The sequence below is a fragment of the Thalassophryne amazonica genome, chromosome 7, assembly GCF_902500255.1.
Source record: "Thalassophryne amazonica chromosome 7, fThaAma1.1, whole genome shotgun sequence".
NCBI classification, from domain to species: Eukaryota; Metazoa; Chordata; class Actinopteri; order Batrachoidiformes; family Batrachoididae; genus Thalassophryne; species Thalassophryne amazonica.
Window position 1 is genome coordinate 71,963,633 of NC_047109.1, and position 17,925 is coordinate 71,981,557.

The 17,925-nt window shown below is 41.7% G+C and overlaps 1 protein-coding gene across 1 annotated transcript; it reads left to right on the forward strand.

The window, feature by feature from the left end:
• Positions 1–1,100: 1,100 nt before the first annotated feature.
• On the forward strand, positions 1,101–17,448 carry znf526 (zinc finger protein 526). Its single transcript, XM_034174420.1, has 8 exons — positions 1,101–1,438; positions 3,782–4,250; positions 9,600–9,769; positions 11,783–11,878; positions 11,959–12,725; positions 12,847–12,982; positions 14,206–15,792; positions 16,893–17,448. The coding sequence occupies exons 2-8, from the start codon at positions 3,953–3,955 to the stop codon at positions 17,064–17,066; spliced, it is 3,228 nt and encodes a 1,075-aa protein (XP_034030311.1). The 5' UTR covers positions 1,101–1,438; positions 3,782–3,952; the 3' UTR covers positions 17,067–17,448.
• The last annotated feature ends 477 nt before the right edge of the window (positions 17,449–17,925 follow it).

Genomic DNA, 17,925 nt, shown 5'->3' on the forward strand with positions numbered 1-17,925 from the left:
GGCCTTGTGTTGCACTCTGTCAAGATGCCCCTCTTGTAAGAATCTGCAGGTGAAGATGACAACAGTGGCTTGTGGATGTGGATGAGGAGGTACATATTGTATACACTGGCTCTGTGGTTTATATATATATCTGGAAATACCGATGTCACACTTGAGATGATTCCACTGGTCACAGCTGTCACAGGTGATGGCCAGGTAATGATGGTGTACTGGTTTATGGCAGATGATGCAGGGATATTCCATGGTGTTATTTCCAGCTCCATACTGATTTTTATGTCTGGTGCAGTTCTTTTTATATGTGACACTTCCTTTAACACAGGTGTGATCTTTCAGAAGTATGAGTTGACAGTTTCCAACTTCCTTTGACACATTCGTTCAGTAAATAATTTTAATTTTATAGTTTTGGTGTTGGGGCAGCATGGTGGATTAGTGTTAGCACTGTTACCTCACAGTGAGAAGGTCATGGGTTCAATTCCCACCTGTGGCCTTTCTGTGTGGAGTTTGCATGTTCTCCCCATGTTTGCGTGGGTTTCCTCCCACATCCAAGGACATGCGGGTTAGGTGGATTGGAATCTTTAAATTGTCCGTAGGTTTGCGAGTCGGTCTGAATGTGTTTGTTTGTGGCCCTGTGACAGACTGGCGTCCCAGCAGCTCTACGACTGCTGGGAAAGGCTCCAGCCCCCCCGCGACCCTTAATTGGACGAAGCACTTGAAGATGTGTGTGTGTGCGTGAGAGAGAGAGAGAGAATTTTGGTGTCTATGAATGGTCTTTATTTTTGGCTATGAATTTTGTGTCTATGAATGGTCGTTTTTTTTTTTTTTTTTTTTTGTCTATGAATTGCCCGGTTACCGTTGCATACTGGGGACCAACCAACCAACCATGCAAATTTTATGCAGTAAAACAACAGCTCACTAGAAAAACAAAAAAACAACAAGCAATTTCACATAATAGGAGAAAAGAAAGAAAATAAAAACTTGTAAACACAACCGCAAAAAAAAAAAAAAAAAAAAAAACAAACTACAAAGACCAGAAGTATAACGCACATTTATGATGGACATTCAGCCTGTCCAATCATATCTTGCAAAATGCTGACAACTACCTCTTTGGGGCGGGATTTTGTGTTCCAAGAATGGCGGCCGATGGCTGGTAAACGTTTCATTTCATACTTTGAGATAGAATTTCCTACAGAAACGTTAGACTTTTAACATTCTGTGACCAGCTATGGTGATAGAAGACTGACAGCCATCGGAGTGGATGATGTCTAAGGAATACACTATTCGGAGGCTTGTCGAACTTGAGTAAATGAGAGGTATAGTGGGGAAAAAAGGGCCCGCCGTGACAGTGGAAAAAGCTTCGGCGAAAAGTGGGTAGCGCCGCCTGACGACCGCCCGACGAACCAGGCGACCGCCTTCAGGAAACCGCGGTGCCGACGAACAGGTCAGAGGGAGCGCCGCCAACAGCTCCCCATCTGCCACCACACTCACACCTCATGTCACAAAGCTATGAAATATATGTGTGCAACATCGGGCTTGTTTTGTTCGCTACTGTGGGGTGGAAGTGAAGTCGCACCGTAACAGAAGGCCTTCATTTCGCTATCAGGAAAGATTGCAATGTTTAGACAATGTATTGCACTATAAACACATGAATATCTACCAGGAAGGTGTGTTTTGACCAGCGTTTATTTGTTTTGCAGGATATCTCAAAAAGATGTGTGGATTTTAATGAGACTTGTTGAGGTCCTAGTTCTTGAATCAAGGACTTGTTTAGGTTTTGATGTGGCTCCAGTGTGATTTCTCTTTATCATAAGAAGAAAGGCTCATTATTTCAAAAGCCGTGAATCGTTAGACCCAACTGGATTATTGTTTTCACTGCACACAGGATGTTAATGAGGTGTGGGATAACTTCCAGACTCATTTGTCAAGAGCAGCGAGGAGTGTGTACCCTTGGTTAAGATAACCAGTGGTAAACGAATCAATCCACCCTGGTTTAATGGATTAATTAAAAAAATGTCAAAGGAAGTATTTTGTGTAGGAAAGATTTCCTGAGACAAGATCGCATTGTCAGATTTTTGAATATGTTAATAGAATGAATGAGATTTTAAGGAAAATAAGAGAAATTAGGAGTGAGTGAATATTAAAGAAAGTTGTTAAAAAGAAAAAGTAAAAATCCAAGTCTGAAACAACAGTGAGAAACTGAAACTTGGTAATGGTGTGGATTGTAAAAATGATTTTGAAATGGCTGTGGAGTCAAATGCTTTTTCTTTTCTTTTTTTTAAAGCAGTGTGGCTCAATGATTTTGTCCATTTTGCTTATTACTGGGATAGTGTGCAATAGATGTATTAAAAATGTGTTCTTCACACCTGAAGGCAGTGGGACAGTTTCTTGTAATATACAATCCAAGTAAGACTGTGGGTGCTGATAAAGTGCGGTATAAGTCACACCTTTATTTCTGTATTATCAGCGTCTTAATTTGGAATTTTTGTGTGTTGTTGTAGTGTACTTTTTACTATTGGAATTTATTATTTTATTATTGGAGTTTATTTTGTTTAACACACACACATATACATATATATACATATATATATATATATATATATATATATATATATATATATAAAATCAACATCAGAGTTAAGCTTCCTGCTGTAATATAACACCGTACAAAACAATAAGACTGCTGTGCCTTTCAGTAAAGTAAATTGTTGTCTGCTTGTTAAATGGCCTTATCTCACATTCGCCACTTCAACCAACATTAAATCTGGTTTAATGAGCATTATGATGGATTTTCTTCCTTTAACAACTCTGGGAGCTTTTAGTGAATGTTTACAAGTGAAAATGAAGCCTTATCATGAAGGGCAAGAATACATTCAGTCACTGCAGAAAGGTTGGATGAGGCCATAGAGCCAGTTATCATGGCATGAACTGGTAAATTACTTAGTAGTACAATGTGACGTCAACTCCGCAGTGTCGGAAAATATGGTACATCCAACAGCCAATCAAATATATTTTCCTTTATATTGTGTTTTGAGACCATCTTTAGATACAGGCAAATTACCCAGCATATGGAAACAAGCTTGTGTAACATATCTGTCTGTCTGTCATATTATTACAGATATTACTAATAAAATCCTCACTGAGCCATTTGGGCATGCTGACATCAGCAGTTCGCATCACACTGAAGATGATATAGTTTTCAACACAAATGAATGATTAAATCCATCATGAATCACTGCTTTACAGATGAGGACAAAAATATTAGCCCTCCTATGAAATTTAATGTTTTCTTCAAAATCTTCCCAAGTGCTTTTTTAACAGATGAAGGAATTTTCAACACAGCATTTCTAAACATCCCAGTTTTATTATGGAGGTTTGCATTATTTTACTTTGCACACAGAACCAAAATTATTTCACAAAAACAAAAACTGCTCCGACTGGCATTAAAAAAAAGACTTAAAAAGTCTTAAATCTATCTTATCTTGTAGGAACTCTGGAACACAGCGAGAGCTCACATCCTGTGAATGCAAAGCATGAGAAGACCCATATGGTTTAACAAGTTCAGCAAAAGCTGTTATGTTGTAATCTGAATCAGTTGTTTATTGAATTGGATTGGAACTGAAAAAAAAACTGGATTGGCCCATCTCTGTCTCAATCCCCATGGATAAGTCCACTCTAATCTTGGCAAATTTCCACAAATTATACTTGTGCTCTATTGCTGAGTCTTAAAAATGTCCACTGGCTACAATTTTAGTCCCTTGTAACATGTTCACTTTCTGTCTTACAGATGTGCTTTTGTCCTGGATGATAAAAAAGTGACCTTCATTGGACGCTTAGTGTCGTGTCAGTTTGTCACCACCTTGACATCTATCACAACATTCAAACCAGCGAATTCAATTCTGTCATGATACAGGTCTTTCCAGAATAAGTCCACAAACTGACACACAGTGGTATTAGCATGGCTGAACAGCAAGAGGAAGCAGAAGGTGTTTTTGTGGAGTACCAGTACATGTGCAGTGAGTGCCGCCAGCTCTTCAATACCCTAGAAGATGTTCTGGTCCACCAGCAGATCCACACTGGCCAAGAGGGAGACGATGAGACAGCAGAGGCCATGGCTATCGAAAGTCTCCCAGAGTCGGGGCAGAACCAGCAGTACCAGTGTCTGGAATGTGGGTCCCTCCTCATGAATCCAGAGGAGCTGCTGCAGCATCAGGAGATGCATATGACAGAAGAGGGGTTGGAGGTGGCAGAACAAGGTGAGAGAAGTGTTTTTCCCACCCAGAGTCAATGCAGAAGAAGGTATAGATAGTATTCAGTTTTCCTCATAATTACACTCATAGTGTTTCTTGCATAATGCAATCTTTGGAGTCAAACTGGTGTAAACAGCAACCTAGCAAGATGTTGGCAATGCAGTTTTTGGTGAAAACAGGGTCTGAAAATGGTTCACACCAGCTGTTCTGTTTGTGGATGTACAAATCATTTAAATGGACATAATCATGTTGGTGTGTGTGTGTTTTTTTTTTTTTTTTTTTTTTTTTAAGTATACCATCCATTCAGCAGCAAAAACAAGTGCAGTACTTACACTAACCTGCACCTTTAAGCCCAACGTTAAATTTGTCTGAGTTCTTTGTGAGGTAATCTTGTGTAAATACTTCTGTCTTGATTTACAAAGGTTTTATTGCGATATACACACATGGAGTCAAGCAGTTCCAGTATTTACTTTGCCTTTGACGCAGGAAAAATCTGTGGAGCTGAGCTTGAAAAGATGAGAACTGTGGATAATTTGGATAGTCAAGCTTGTGCAGAGTGCACAGCACAGAAATAGTGTAATGATTATATATTACTCTGTTCCTGTGGTGCATATATGGGAATTTGTTCAGTTTGTTTCCAAACTGACCATTCTAATCAAATCAAATCAATTTCATTTATATAGCACCAAATCACAACAAACAATTGCCCCAAGGCGCTTCATATTGTAAGGCAAAGCCATACAATAATTACGGAAAAACCCCAACTGTCAAAACGACCCCCTGTGAGCAAGCACTTGGCGACAGTGGGAAGGAAAAACTCCCTTTTAACAGGAAGAAACCTCCAGCAGAACCAGGCTCAGGGAGGGGCAGTCTTCTGCTGGGACTGGTTAGGGCTGAGGGAGAGAACCAGGAAAAAGACATGCTGTGGAGGGGAGCAGAGATCAATCACTAATGATTAAATGCATCGTGGGCATACAGAGCAAAAAGAGAAAGAAACACTCAGTGCATCATGGGAACCCCCCAGCAGTCTAAGTCTATAGCAGCATAACTAAGGGATGGTTCAAGGTCACCTGATGCAGCCCCAACTATAAGCTTTAGCAAAAAGGAAAGTTTTAAGCCTAATCTTAAAAGTAGAGAGGGTGTCTATCTCCCTGATCCGAATTGGGAGCTGGTTCCAGAGGAGAGGAGCCTGAAAGCTGAAGGCTCTGCCTCCCATTCTACTCTTACAAACCCTAGGAACTACAAGTAAGCCTGCAGTCTGAGAGCGAAGCGCTCTATTGGGGTGATGGTACTATGAGGTCCCTAAGATAATATGGGACCTGATTATTCAAAACCTTATAAGTAAGGAGAAGAATTTTAAATTCTATTCTAGAATTAACAGGAAGCCAATGAAGAGAGGCCAATATGGGTGAGATATGCTCTCTCCTTCTAGTCCCTGTCAGTACTCTAGCTGCAGCATTTTGAATTAACTGAAGGCTTTTCAGGGAACTTTTAGGACAACCTGATAATAATGAATTACAGTAGTCCAGCCTAGAGGAAATAAATGCATGAATTAGTTTTTCAGCATCACTCTGAGACAAGACCTTTCTAATTTTAGAGATATTGCGCAAATGCAAAAAAAAGCAGTCCTACATATTTGTTTAATATGCGCTTTGAATGACATATCCTGATCAAAAATGACTCCAAGATTTCTCACAGTATTACTAGAGGTCAGGGTAATGCCATCCAGAGTAAGGATCTGGTTAGACACCATGTTTCTAAGATTTGTGGGGCCAAGTACAATAACTTCAGTTTTATCTGAGTTTAAAAGCAGGAAATTAGAGATCATCCATGTATTTATGTCTGTAAGACAATCCTGTAGTTTAGCTAATTGGTGTGTGTCCTCTGGCTTCATGGATAGATAAAGCTGAGTATCATCTGCGTAACAATGAAAATTTAAGCAATGCTGTCTAATAATACTGCCTAAGGGAAGCATGTATAAAGTGAATAAAATTGGTCCTAGCACAGAACCTTGTGGAACTCCATAATTAACCTTAGTCTGTGAAGAAGATTCCCCATTTACATGAACAAATTGTAATCTATTAGATAAATATGATTCAAACCACCGCAGCGCAGTGCCTTTAATACCTATGGCATGCTCTAATCTCTGTAATACAATTTTATGGTCAACAGTATCAAAAGCAGCACTGAGGTTTCTAACAGAACAAGCACAGAGATGAGTCCACTGTCTGAAGCCATAAGAAGATCATTTGTAACCTTCACTAATTCTGTTTCTGTACTATGATGAATTCTAAAGACACCCTCTCTACTTTTAAGATTAGGCTTAAAACTTTCCTTTTTGCTAAAGCTTATAGTTAGGGCTGGATCAGGTGACCCTGAACCATCCCTTAGTTATGCTGCTATAGACTTAGACTGCTGGGGGGTTCCCATGATGCACTGAGTGTTTCTTTCTCTTTTTGCTCTGTATGTACCACTCTGCATTTAATCATTAGTGATTGATCTCTGCTCCCCTCCACAGTATGTCTTTTTCCTGGTTCTCTCCCTCAGCCCCAACCAGTCCCAGCAGAAGACTGCCCCTCCCTGAGCCTGGTTCTGCTGGAGGTTTCTTCCTGTTAAAAGGGAGTTTTTCCTTCCCACTGTCGCCAAGTGCTTGCTCACAGGGGGTCGTTTTGACCGTTGGGGTTTTTTATGTAATTATTGTATGGCCTTGCCTTACAATATAAAGCGCCTTGGGGCAACTGTTTGTTGTGATTTGGTGCTATATAAATAAAATTGATTAAAATTGATTGATAAACCCTGACTGAAACTCTTCAAATAGACCATTCCTCTGCAGATGATCAGTTAGCTGTTTTACAACTACCCTTTCAAGAATTTTTGAGAGAAAAGGAAGGTTGGAGATTGGCCTATAATTAGCTAAGATAGCTGGGTCAAGTGATGGCTTTTTAAGTAATGGTTTAATTACTGCCACCTTAAAAGCCTGTGGTACATAGCCAACTAATAAAGACAGATTGATCATATTTAAGATCGAAGCATTAATTAATGGTAGGGCTTCCTTGAGCAGCCTGGTAGGAATGAGGTCTAATAGACATGTTGATGGTTTGGAGGAAGTAACTAATGAAAATAACTCAGACAGAACAATCGGAGAGAAAGAGTCTAACCAAATACCGGCATCACTGAAAGCAGCCAAAGAGAACGATATGTCTTTGGGATGGCTACAGTGCTGAAAAGAAACCTGGGGTTGTTCTTATTTTCTTCAATTAGTGATGAGTAGTAAGATGTCCTAGCTTTACGGAGGGCTTTTTTATAGAGCAACAGACTTTTTCCAGGCTAAGTGAAGATCTTCTAAATTAGTGAGATGCCATTTCCTCTCCAACTTACGGGTTATCTGCTTTAAGCTGCAAGTTTGTGAGTTATACCATGGAGTCAGGCACTTCTGATTTAAGGCTCTCTTTTTCAGAGGAGCTACAGCATCCAAAGTTGTCTAATGAATTATGTTACAGGTTTAAAGTTCTTGGGGCAGCTTATGAACAAATCCACTGTGAAAATGTTACTGTTCTTAGAAATGCAGTCCTGGTCAGAATTATTGGGGCCACAAATTTATCAGGATAGAAGAGAAGTCTATGATTTTGTCTTGTACTTCACTTACATGAATCGTTAAGAAATGCAAATTGTTATCACAGTGTTATTTTCTGTTTTTTTTTTTTTGTTTTTTTTTTTGTGATTCATTAATGTGAACCTTATGGTTTTGTGGTGACAGATGGACAGTGGCTTATTTACTGTTCACCATGTGAAATTGTCCAAACCAGGGCTGCCCAAATTGGGTCAGGTGTTGGAGCTGCTTAAATGATACAATTTAGCAATTTTGTTTTCATATATTCACACACATTTGCCATCTTTAATGCTCAGATCAGCAATTTTAAAAGTCAGATATTCTCATTCTTAGATTTTCACTGAGTTGTTTATGTGCTTTACAGACACAAGACTGAGTGAGGGGTATTGATATTTTATTGGTTGTAACAGCTGTAATACAGCTTCTACATCTCAACAAAATTATGGTTCAGCATCACTTGGGGACTGAGGGACACTTTTGGATGGATGAGCTTTATTGTCATTGTCATCACAAGTGCAACAACAACGAGATTATGTCCACACTCAAATTGCCACAGACAAGATACAGCAATTAATCAACAATTATTACTTGTTTACCGTAATAATGGCACACATCAGAATTAAGACAACACATATACATTTGACATTGTTTATGTGCACTAAACTTGAAACAGTCCGCTGTCCAAATTGAGGCTGTGAGTGTGTGGTAGCCGCTGCAACAGTAGTCGCGCCGCCATCAGCCTGGGGGGAACGGGGACATGCCGCAGCTAAAACTGCGCAGCCCCCGGAGGGGAGAAGGAGTGGCTTGAGCGGTAGCCGGGATGGGGTGTGTGATGGGGCTGGAAGGTGAGGTGGTGGGGGGGGGGGGAGCATGCTTCAGTCTTTGTCCATGTGTGAGTCAGTTACTGTCCTTGTACTGGAGTTAGAGAGATAAGGAGGTAGCCAATTTTCCCCAAGGCCATAGAGATTCTTCTGGAGGAAAACAATGAGGCATTTTGTCCTTCAAAGGCTGATAAGCCTGTTGTGTTTGTGGTTGAGCAGTGAAAAACACTTTTTCAGCTTCACATGAACAAACCAGATCCCAAATTATGAAAATTCCCCAGCCTCTGAAATCTTCACCTTCTCCTGCAAGGTGCACATTTGCTCCGAGATGTTATCCAATTTGCATCTGAGTTCAAGGGTTAACGCAGTCTGAGAATGCATCGCCTTGCCCAACTCATTAATCATGACGGATAAGGGAGGGGTCGTGGTTTTGGCGGCAGCCGTCTTGCCAATTTTCCGGTAGGTCAGGGCAGCACATAAGCCAGTAAGTATCAGCCCTCCTACTGTGAAACCAAATATGAATAAATCCTCTGTGTCCTCCACAGAGAATGGCGCAAAGCATGCGACACGCCACATCTCCCAGGCGTTGAGAACATAGCCCGCAGGATAAGTTCCATCCGGGCACGCAGGGTCCCCTGGCCCTGATCTTCTTGTAGAAAAAATGGTGTCAATAGCGTTCAGAGACCAGCTGATCAATTCCATGGTTAATCCAATATAGTTTGAAGAATTCACAGCCTGGTGAAGTAGGGACTTTGAAGGTTGGAGCAGAGATAGAGGAGATGCGACCGCCCTCGCCTTCGTCCCAAGCATTTTGACCCATGAGCTTTATAATAGCCAATATATATTATATAGAATTCAATCTATGATGATATTATACCTGAAGAATAAACAGCGCTTAGTTAAATGTGTATGATTATTCCACAGAACTATGTAAAGCTCTGGAGACAGAGGAAACCGGGTCAGAGGCTCAGGAATCAGGTCCAGTCCAGTACCAGTGTCTTGACTGTTTGGCTCTATTTCACTCACCTGAGACGTGGTTGGAGCACCGGCGGACCCACAGCAGAAGCAGCACACACAGTAACCAGGAGTCTGCGGTATGACACCCGAACTGCGACACACACGAACACATTACTGAGATAAGTGAGTCGTGTTTAATTGAATGGTGTATTATTAAGATATTAAGAATAACAAACCATCGTGTTCCAATTTGGAAATTAGAATATGTCCTTACGTGGGATGTCTGTTTTGTGTGTTCTGGCTTTGTCATGATTACGTCGCTTTCATAAATTACGTATTTTATTTAACGTCAACTAAGATGTCAAATTATAAAGTGTCGTGCAGAATAATGTAGTGTAACTTTCACAGCAAAAATATTTGCTGTACTGTTACTGATGTTTTTACGATAAAATGCTTTCATTTGAAAGTGTATTTAAGAAGGTGAGTTACATGAGAAGGAGGTAATTTTGCTGCCCACACCAACTGGAGGTTAAAGTTGAAGAGAACAAATCTTGCCACCGCAAGATTTGTTCTTCTGTGTGTGTCATGTAAATGGAGTTATTGCAGTGAGGTGGGTTGCATCTACTGGGAATAAATAGTAGTTCTACTAAATGTCCTTGGCTCATTGCATGGAGGAGTGAAAGTGATGAGAAAGCGTGAAGTACAAAGAAACCTTCAGTCTCAAGGCTTTCATTAAAATTTTGTCTAATGCTGCTGGGTTTACACATTAATGGTACAAATCACTGGCGAATCATGATGCAAAGTCATGAATATTTTCCCGTGCTGTTGCATACCATTGCAAATATTCACATTCTGTCACAAATTTGTCACGAATGTTGTGAATCGAGCAAATTTGGCCACACACACACACACCCCACAGTTATTCTGCCATCAGCTGCTGAACAGTTCACATCGCTCCAGATTAAAAAGAAAAATTTTGTTATTGCACGCTTAGTTGGGCTCGATGTTGCACATCAGCAGGAGGAGTATGTGGTGCAGGCCCTGGTCTGGAGCGCGACTTTGCTTCTTTGGCATACTGCAGGAACGAAAATGAACTGAAGAAATGTGGTGTAGCAGGGTTTATATAAATTGTGAGCGCGCATATGAGAGAAATCAGTGATTCGTAGGGGCTCTCGACAGCTTTCATATAGATTCATAACTACGTTTGACAGTATAGGCTCCAAGAACCACCAAGAATACACTATGAATGTTGTCACGCTCTATTACGAATCACCACGAATCGACACGCTCAGTTGCGAACTCCATGAATCAAGGGTGATTTCTGACATTTGTGGAAGATTTTTTTGGCAGCCAAAAACATTCACGAATATCACAAATGTTACAAACTGATGCATGCTGTTAAGAACCCTATTCAGATGCGTTAAGTCATCTTACGAATGTCAGGAATGCGCTACAAATGATGGGAAAATGATATTCGTAAAGCATCGTGAAACGCAGCATAACATTAAGGATAATGACAGCATCTGTGTAGTTTTTATATGCACCAGTCATACATGTATGTGTCACATCTGCAACATAGAATTAATCAGCACTTATGAACCCTTTCAGCATCTTTACTAGTTTAAAATTGCTCAGTAATTATCAGAAATCAGGCGTTTCCCAAGTCCTCGCCACATTGCATATGGTGAATAAATGCATATTGTTTTTTTTTTTGTTTTTTTTTGTTTTTTTGGAGGTTTTGGGGGGTGGGAGGTAAGTGCATGATCATCAGATGTTCACAGCACTGGGCTTGTGATTTGATTAAGGACCTTGAACAATGTCCTTAATTCCCAAATTGTTCCTGGTACGTACTTACGTGCCTTGCATGTCAGCACCCTGACATCAGTGTGTGAGTGGGTGAATGTGAAGCATCACTGTAAAGTGCTTTTGACCATGAAAGCACTATATAAATGCAGTCCATTTAACTTTAAAAAAAAAAATAGCAGTTTACATTAAAGCTTATGAGCCGTCTTGAATGTTGACTTGAATTTGCACTTGTGCATATTTGCTTCTTTTTTTCTCATTTGTTTCACTATTGTGTGGCTTATCATCTTATGTGGCTTTGAACATCAGAGATACCTGTGAAATGACGTGTAAATGTTATGTAACAGGAGTATGTACTGCAGCCTGACGGCACCGTGGCACGGTTACACCATCTACAGAACTATGTGCTGAGTGAGCAGCAGGCTGGAGAGATACTGGCACAGGTACGTCAGAGATATAAAAGAGTGAGGTGGAGGGTTTGAAGTAATTGTGGTCATGTAGTTCCTGACTGTGTCTATTCCAGGTACTTGCCCAACACACAAAGAAACATCAAGGTGTCTCTAAACCTGCTGCACCCAGCCGCTCCTCCCTGCTTCCTCCTGTGACCCCGAGTCCTGGCTCTGCCACCATGCATCTGCAGATTCTGACAGCTCAGGCCTTGGCTGACAGCACCACTGTTCCAACTCAGCCACAGTCCAAACTGCCTAGTCTGCTGCCAACTATGGGGCGAGGGTCTTCTATAAAGATGGAAGTTGTGGAGAATGGTTATCAAACATTGGAATTAAGGTCGGATTCCAATGAGCAGGAGAACGCCAAGCAGCAGCTGCCAATGCAGATGGTGGTCATCCACCCCTACGAATGTTCAGAGTGCTCCCTTCTGTTCCAGACACCGGAGGACTTTCTCCAGCACCAGGGAGTGCACTTCCTGGGCCAGGACAAAGAGAGCGGAGAAGCAGGGGTTATGAGTGGCTTGGAGGAGGTGCGGAGGAAGGAGGAGGCTGCCGAGAAGATGGAAGACATTAGGTTTCCAGGAGCAGAGCCAAAAACGGCAGTCTGGGTGAGGCCTCAAGAGTGTGACATCTGCAACCGCACGTTCACCTCCGTTAACCGGCTTTCTGCACACAAGCGAGTGCACGAAATGGGCACGCATCAATGCCCAGACTGTGGAAAGGTGTTCAAAAAGGCAACCTCACTGCACATGCACATGCGCACTCACTCAGGTGTTGTGAGGTACCTGTGTGTGGACTGCGGCCAAGGCTTCACCACTGAGATGACGCTCGTCACACACAGGTACAAGCAGCCTTGTTTTGGGGAAATGCTGTCGTTAACAGTAACAATTTGTTATATTAATACTCATTGTAACTTACACTAACGAGCTGATTGTCATTTATTCTCCCTCTGTTTCTTATAGGAAGTCCCACACTGCAGATCCACTGCACAAGTGTGAGTTCTGCAACAAAGCCTTCACCAATGTGACCAAGTACCTCTACCATCGTCGAACCCACCTCAGCCATCAGAACTTAGTCCAGACTGCTCCTATCTCCACGGTAGTGTAGCTCCCTTAAGGTCATCATGACCTCAGTTTCTAGCAGGCCTGAACAATTTGAAGGGAAAATCATTGCGATTATTTCAGTAACAATTGCGATTGCAATGTGGTAAACTTACGGTGTTTTGTAATTGAACAGGTCCCGTAAGTATTTAGACAGTGTTTTGTTTTTTCTGATGTTCCCTCTGATCCACCACCACTGTAGAGTTGAAATGAAACAATCCACATGTGTTTGTAGTGTCGACTTTCAGCCTACATCGGGGGTTTAACAAAAATATCAATTACTTATTTAGGAAGTAGACATTTTTATTTACGGTTACTCATAAACATACATTAATAGCTGCACACAAGAAGGAAAGAACACACAACTGTTTTACCAAGCCATGACAATGTAAACATGACAAATAATTACCTTTTTAGACAGCTCAAAATGCTTTCTGCAGCTTGTTAGGTCCGTGCGTGAACGGCTGAAGCTGTCCTCTGTGATTCAGGAAGTGATTACAGCTGTTTTCAACGGCCAATTTGCAGAGAAAATGATTATTCTGACACAAAATAATAATTTTATATACACAGCATCCAGCACAGAGTGCGTGGCAGCTGGTAGAACAAAGAATGGCATCCAGCTGGGGATCACAGTGGGTGGGATCATCACGACGATGACGTGCGTGAATCAAAGACATGCTCGTGTTAGGGGGCCTTTAGTCAGGGAGGCATCCAAGAACCAGATGGTAACTCTGTCAGAGCTCCATCATTCCTCTGTGGAGAGAGGAGAACCTTCCAGAAGAACAACTATCTCTGCAGCAATCCACCAATTAGGCCTGTATGGTAGAGTCCCCAGACGGAAGCCCCTCCTTAGTAGAAGGCACATGGCAGCTCAACTGAACATTTTAGAGTGGCCTTTAATTGTGGCCAGCCTAAGGCACACCTGTGCAATAATCATGCTGTGTTATCAGCATCTTGATATGCCACACCTGTGAGGTGGGATGGATTATCTCAGCAAAGGAGAAGTGCTCACTAATGCAGATTTAGACAGAATTGTGAACAATATTTGAGAGAAATAGGTCTGTTGTGTATGTAGAAAATGTTTTAGATCTTTGAGTACAGCTCATGAAAAATGGAAGCAAAAACAAAAGTGTTGCATTTATATTTTTGTTCAGTGTATATAAATGTTTGAGAAATTAATTGTAATGTTTTAATTGGACACAATCCTGTTGTCTTCTTTAGTTGTCGGTCCCAAGAAGAGCATCTCTATCTGCTCTGGCTATTGTACAGAGAGCAAGGGAGAAGAAGGCAAAAGTCAACCTGGTGGCCCCTCTTGTACCCAAAGACTTGGAAGAAATGGAATCAGATGTATTACCCAGTACCCAGAGCAATGCAGAAAAAAGTGAATTGCAGAACCAACAACAGATGGAGGTACCTGTTTCAAATGAAAGCACCAACTGTGATGCCAACAATTTGGAGAATGCCTCTGAATATGCAGTAGCTGCAAACTCTGCTCCTATGAATGGCACAGATGTAGGAGCGACTCCACCTTTGTTAAATTCAACGGAAACTGCTCCATCTGACTCGCCGGATAAAGGGGCTTTCCCTTGTTGTTCTTGCTCCAAGACATTTCCTTCACAGCTGCAGCTACTTCACCATAGACAGAAGTCTCATGTCACCAACCGCACCTATGTTTGTGGGATATGTAGCAAGTCTTTTAAGAAGAAGATACACATACGCAACCACATCCGCACACACACGGGCGAGCGACCCTTCCAGTGTTGCGACTGTGGAAAGACCTTCTCATCACAAGCCAATCTGATGCGGCACAACCTCATCCACTCAGGCGTGCGCCCATATCATTGTGACGTCTGCCACCGCTCCTTCTCCCAGTCCTCCAACCTCCGCCAGCACACCCTGCTGCACACCGGTGCTGCAACACTATATTGCCCCGACTGCCCTGCTACCTTTCGCTTGCCTGCCAAGCTAGCAGCACACCGCTACACCCAACACCCAGGTGCTCCAGCCCCTTTTTCATGTCCCCATTGTGAAGCTGGCTTCCTAACCAGGAGGAAACGAGATGCACACTGTCTAGCAGAGCACCCCAACCAGGTACAAGCTGATTCAGGGCAAGACGAGTGCAAAGAAGTCCACATGCAGGTGGAGACAGTCAAAAATTTTACATCGGAGCCTTCCACCTCAGCAGAGACAGAGTCAAGTGCTTCAGACAGAATTGCACGAGGGGGCTTAGATTGTATCGTTTGTGGGAAAAAACTAAATTCCCCTGCCAATCTGCGACTTCACAGACTGAGCCACTTTTCTGTGGGACCTGGGCGGCCGCGATGCACCTTGGTAAAGCGGCCTAAAGCCCACCAATGCCCTGTCTGCGGAAAGCTGTTTGTCTCTTCTTCTGGAGTTGCACTTCACCAACGAGTCCACACCGGCGAGCGTCCTTTTCCCTGCCAAGTGTGTGGTAAATGCTTTCGACAAAACACACACCTGAGAGAGCACCTTCGCACACATTCAGGTGAACGGCCGTTCCATTGTGAAGTGTGCGGTAAGGGTTTCGTTCAGAGCATGCATCTGTCTGAACACCGTCGCACCCACACAGGTGAAAGGCCGCATGCATGTCCACAATGTGGCAAAGCCTTCAAGACCTTCTCTAATCTAAGGAACCACAAAAAGACCCACGCCAGACAGCAGAAGCTGGATGAAGAAGCTGCCACCATGGAGACAAATACTGCTATGGCTGTTGAGGTTGCTTCAGCAGCGGAACTGGCTAACGGACAGCCTCAGCTAATCCACATCCAAACGTCTGATCTTCAGCAGGTCAGAACTGATTTCTGAATCACCTAAATGGTTTTCTTTTAAATAGATTCCCCTGCAAAAGTACTGTTTATGTCACTGAGCCTTATTTTAGGGGTTTTCTACATTATTAGCTACAGGAGTTTAAACAGTCTGTCCTGACAGATAGGACACAAGAAACACCAGTCAGTCACATTCCAATTTTCCTCACTGAAAAATTGGGTGCTGTTATTTAACACATCTAGGTGTAAAATGACAGAACCTAAAAGCTGATATGGGTGATTCTTAGACTATGGGCACTTATTATGTCCTTTGATCATATTGTATGAAAAACAGAAAAAAGGGGACATTTCACACTTTTATAGTTATCTTTACAATGAAAGTGTATTAAGAAATTTGTTCTAGTAGTCTATGATGACTTTTTCACCTTTTTTCAGCTCAGTATATGCAAATATTGCCGTTTTGCGCTTGTCCCACACCCAGACTTTTGATCTTCAATGATAAAAATGAATGGTAAAAAAAAGATGTTTTTTTCTAATGTTTTAAAATATCTCTGAATAAAATATCAGTAAAATAATCAAAACATAATTGGGGTATTCAATGTCATACAACTGTTGTGATCTTTTTAAACAAAATGTAGTTGTCCCACACTATTGCCATAATTTCCACCACAACACTGTAATGTCCCTTTAAACAGTTTGTATGAAAGATTGTTTGGGTAGTTTCTATGGAGATAAACAGTGACATCAGAGCACATGTATATAGCGCCAAATCACAACAAATGGTTGCCTCAAGGCACTTTATATTGTAAGGCAATGGTGTGGTGGAAATTACATTTACAAGGCCAGTAGTGCCCGTAGTTAAAGAATCACCCATATACTGAACTGTCAACTCACATTGGTTTTGACCTTGAACCAGAATCAGTTTTTGGAGTAGAATGCACAGTGTGATGGAAACTGACAAATGCAAGCCTCACATAGTGCCAAGTTGAGCTTCATATCAAAACATTTCCCATAGAAGTTTTTTATTTTATTTAATTCAGCCAGAGGGTTGGATGGATTCTACACCTGTCATGTTGTCTGTGAACTGATTTTGTAAATAACTTCACTGTCTGTCCCTCTCAGGCACAGGGCACGCCGATGATCATGTGTAATGAGTTTGGGGAGACCATTGCCATCATTGAGACCAGTGAAGGAGGAGACTTGCTACTGGAGCAGGCGCTGGAAATTTATCAGACAGCTTTACAGAATGGACTTACCACAGATACGGTTTCTGGGGACAGAGTGCAGCTTCTCTGAGGACTCACAACAAAGAGAACTGGAATTCCTTCATGAACCATCACTGACACTACTGCACTGCTCGTCTGTAAGAGCCAGAGTTACAGCTGGCAGTCAGAATTGTTATTTATGAGGCTTAGGAATTTCCTGAAATGAACCAAAATATGACATCTTGTCACTTTTTTAAAATGTCAAGGATCAGTGTTAAGTTGTATTAAAAAGTGTGAATTCATACTTTTGCTGTATGGTCTTCATCCTGGATGAGGACCATCGGTGGCACCCTGGATATTTTTGTGATTCATGGATATTTTGTCCCACCTTCCTCCCCCATTTATAGCAGCTCTGTCTTGCTTTTAAAACATTATGTATGTTGTAAATAAATGAAGTCAGTAAATGTTCTCAAGATTACTGTGTGATGTAGTTTTTGTAGGTTTGTTGCACAATATTCACACAATAATGTGAAAGTAAATTTGAAATAGTTTTTTTTATTGAAGGTAAACAGTTTGGCCTGTGTGGTAACATAATTGCCACTCTCTTAAACTAAACAGCCAAACTGAAATGAAACTCAAGAATTATTTCTTAAGTGCAAAAACTGGAGTTTGGTGAGATTCTGAAGAGGTGTTTAAAAAAAAAAAAAATACCCCGAACTGCAGGTTTTATCGAAGAAGTGACAAAGAATCTCACATGAACACCCGAGGAACTGCAGACCTTGCTCACCTTTAAGGTCAGGTCAGGGAGGATCCACTGTATCCACTACACCACCACTGAACTGTCCTGGGACTTCATTACCAAACACCTAGGCAGGTAACTGATCATTTCCTAAAAGTAACTGTTAACACTTTTCCAAGTGTAGGAAGTTATCGTGAGAGGCAGTGAGATG

Coding starts and splice junctions, on each gene's coding strand:
- znf526 (XM_034174420.1), top strand. CDS start 3,953: ATGGCTGAACAGCAAGAGGAAGCAGAAGGTGTTTTTGTGGAGTACCAG. Junction 4,251..9,599: donor GTTGGAGGTGGCAGAACAAG/GTGAGAGAAGTG, acceptor ATTATTCCACAG/AACTATGTAAAGCTCTGGAG. Junction 12,726..12,846: donor ATGACGCTCGTCACACACAG/GTACAAGCAGCC, acceptor TGTTTCTTATAG/GAAGTCCCACACTGCAGATC.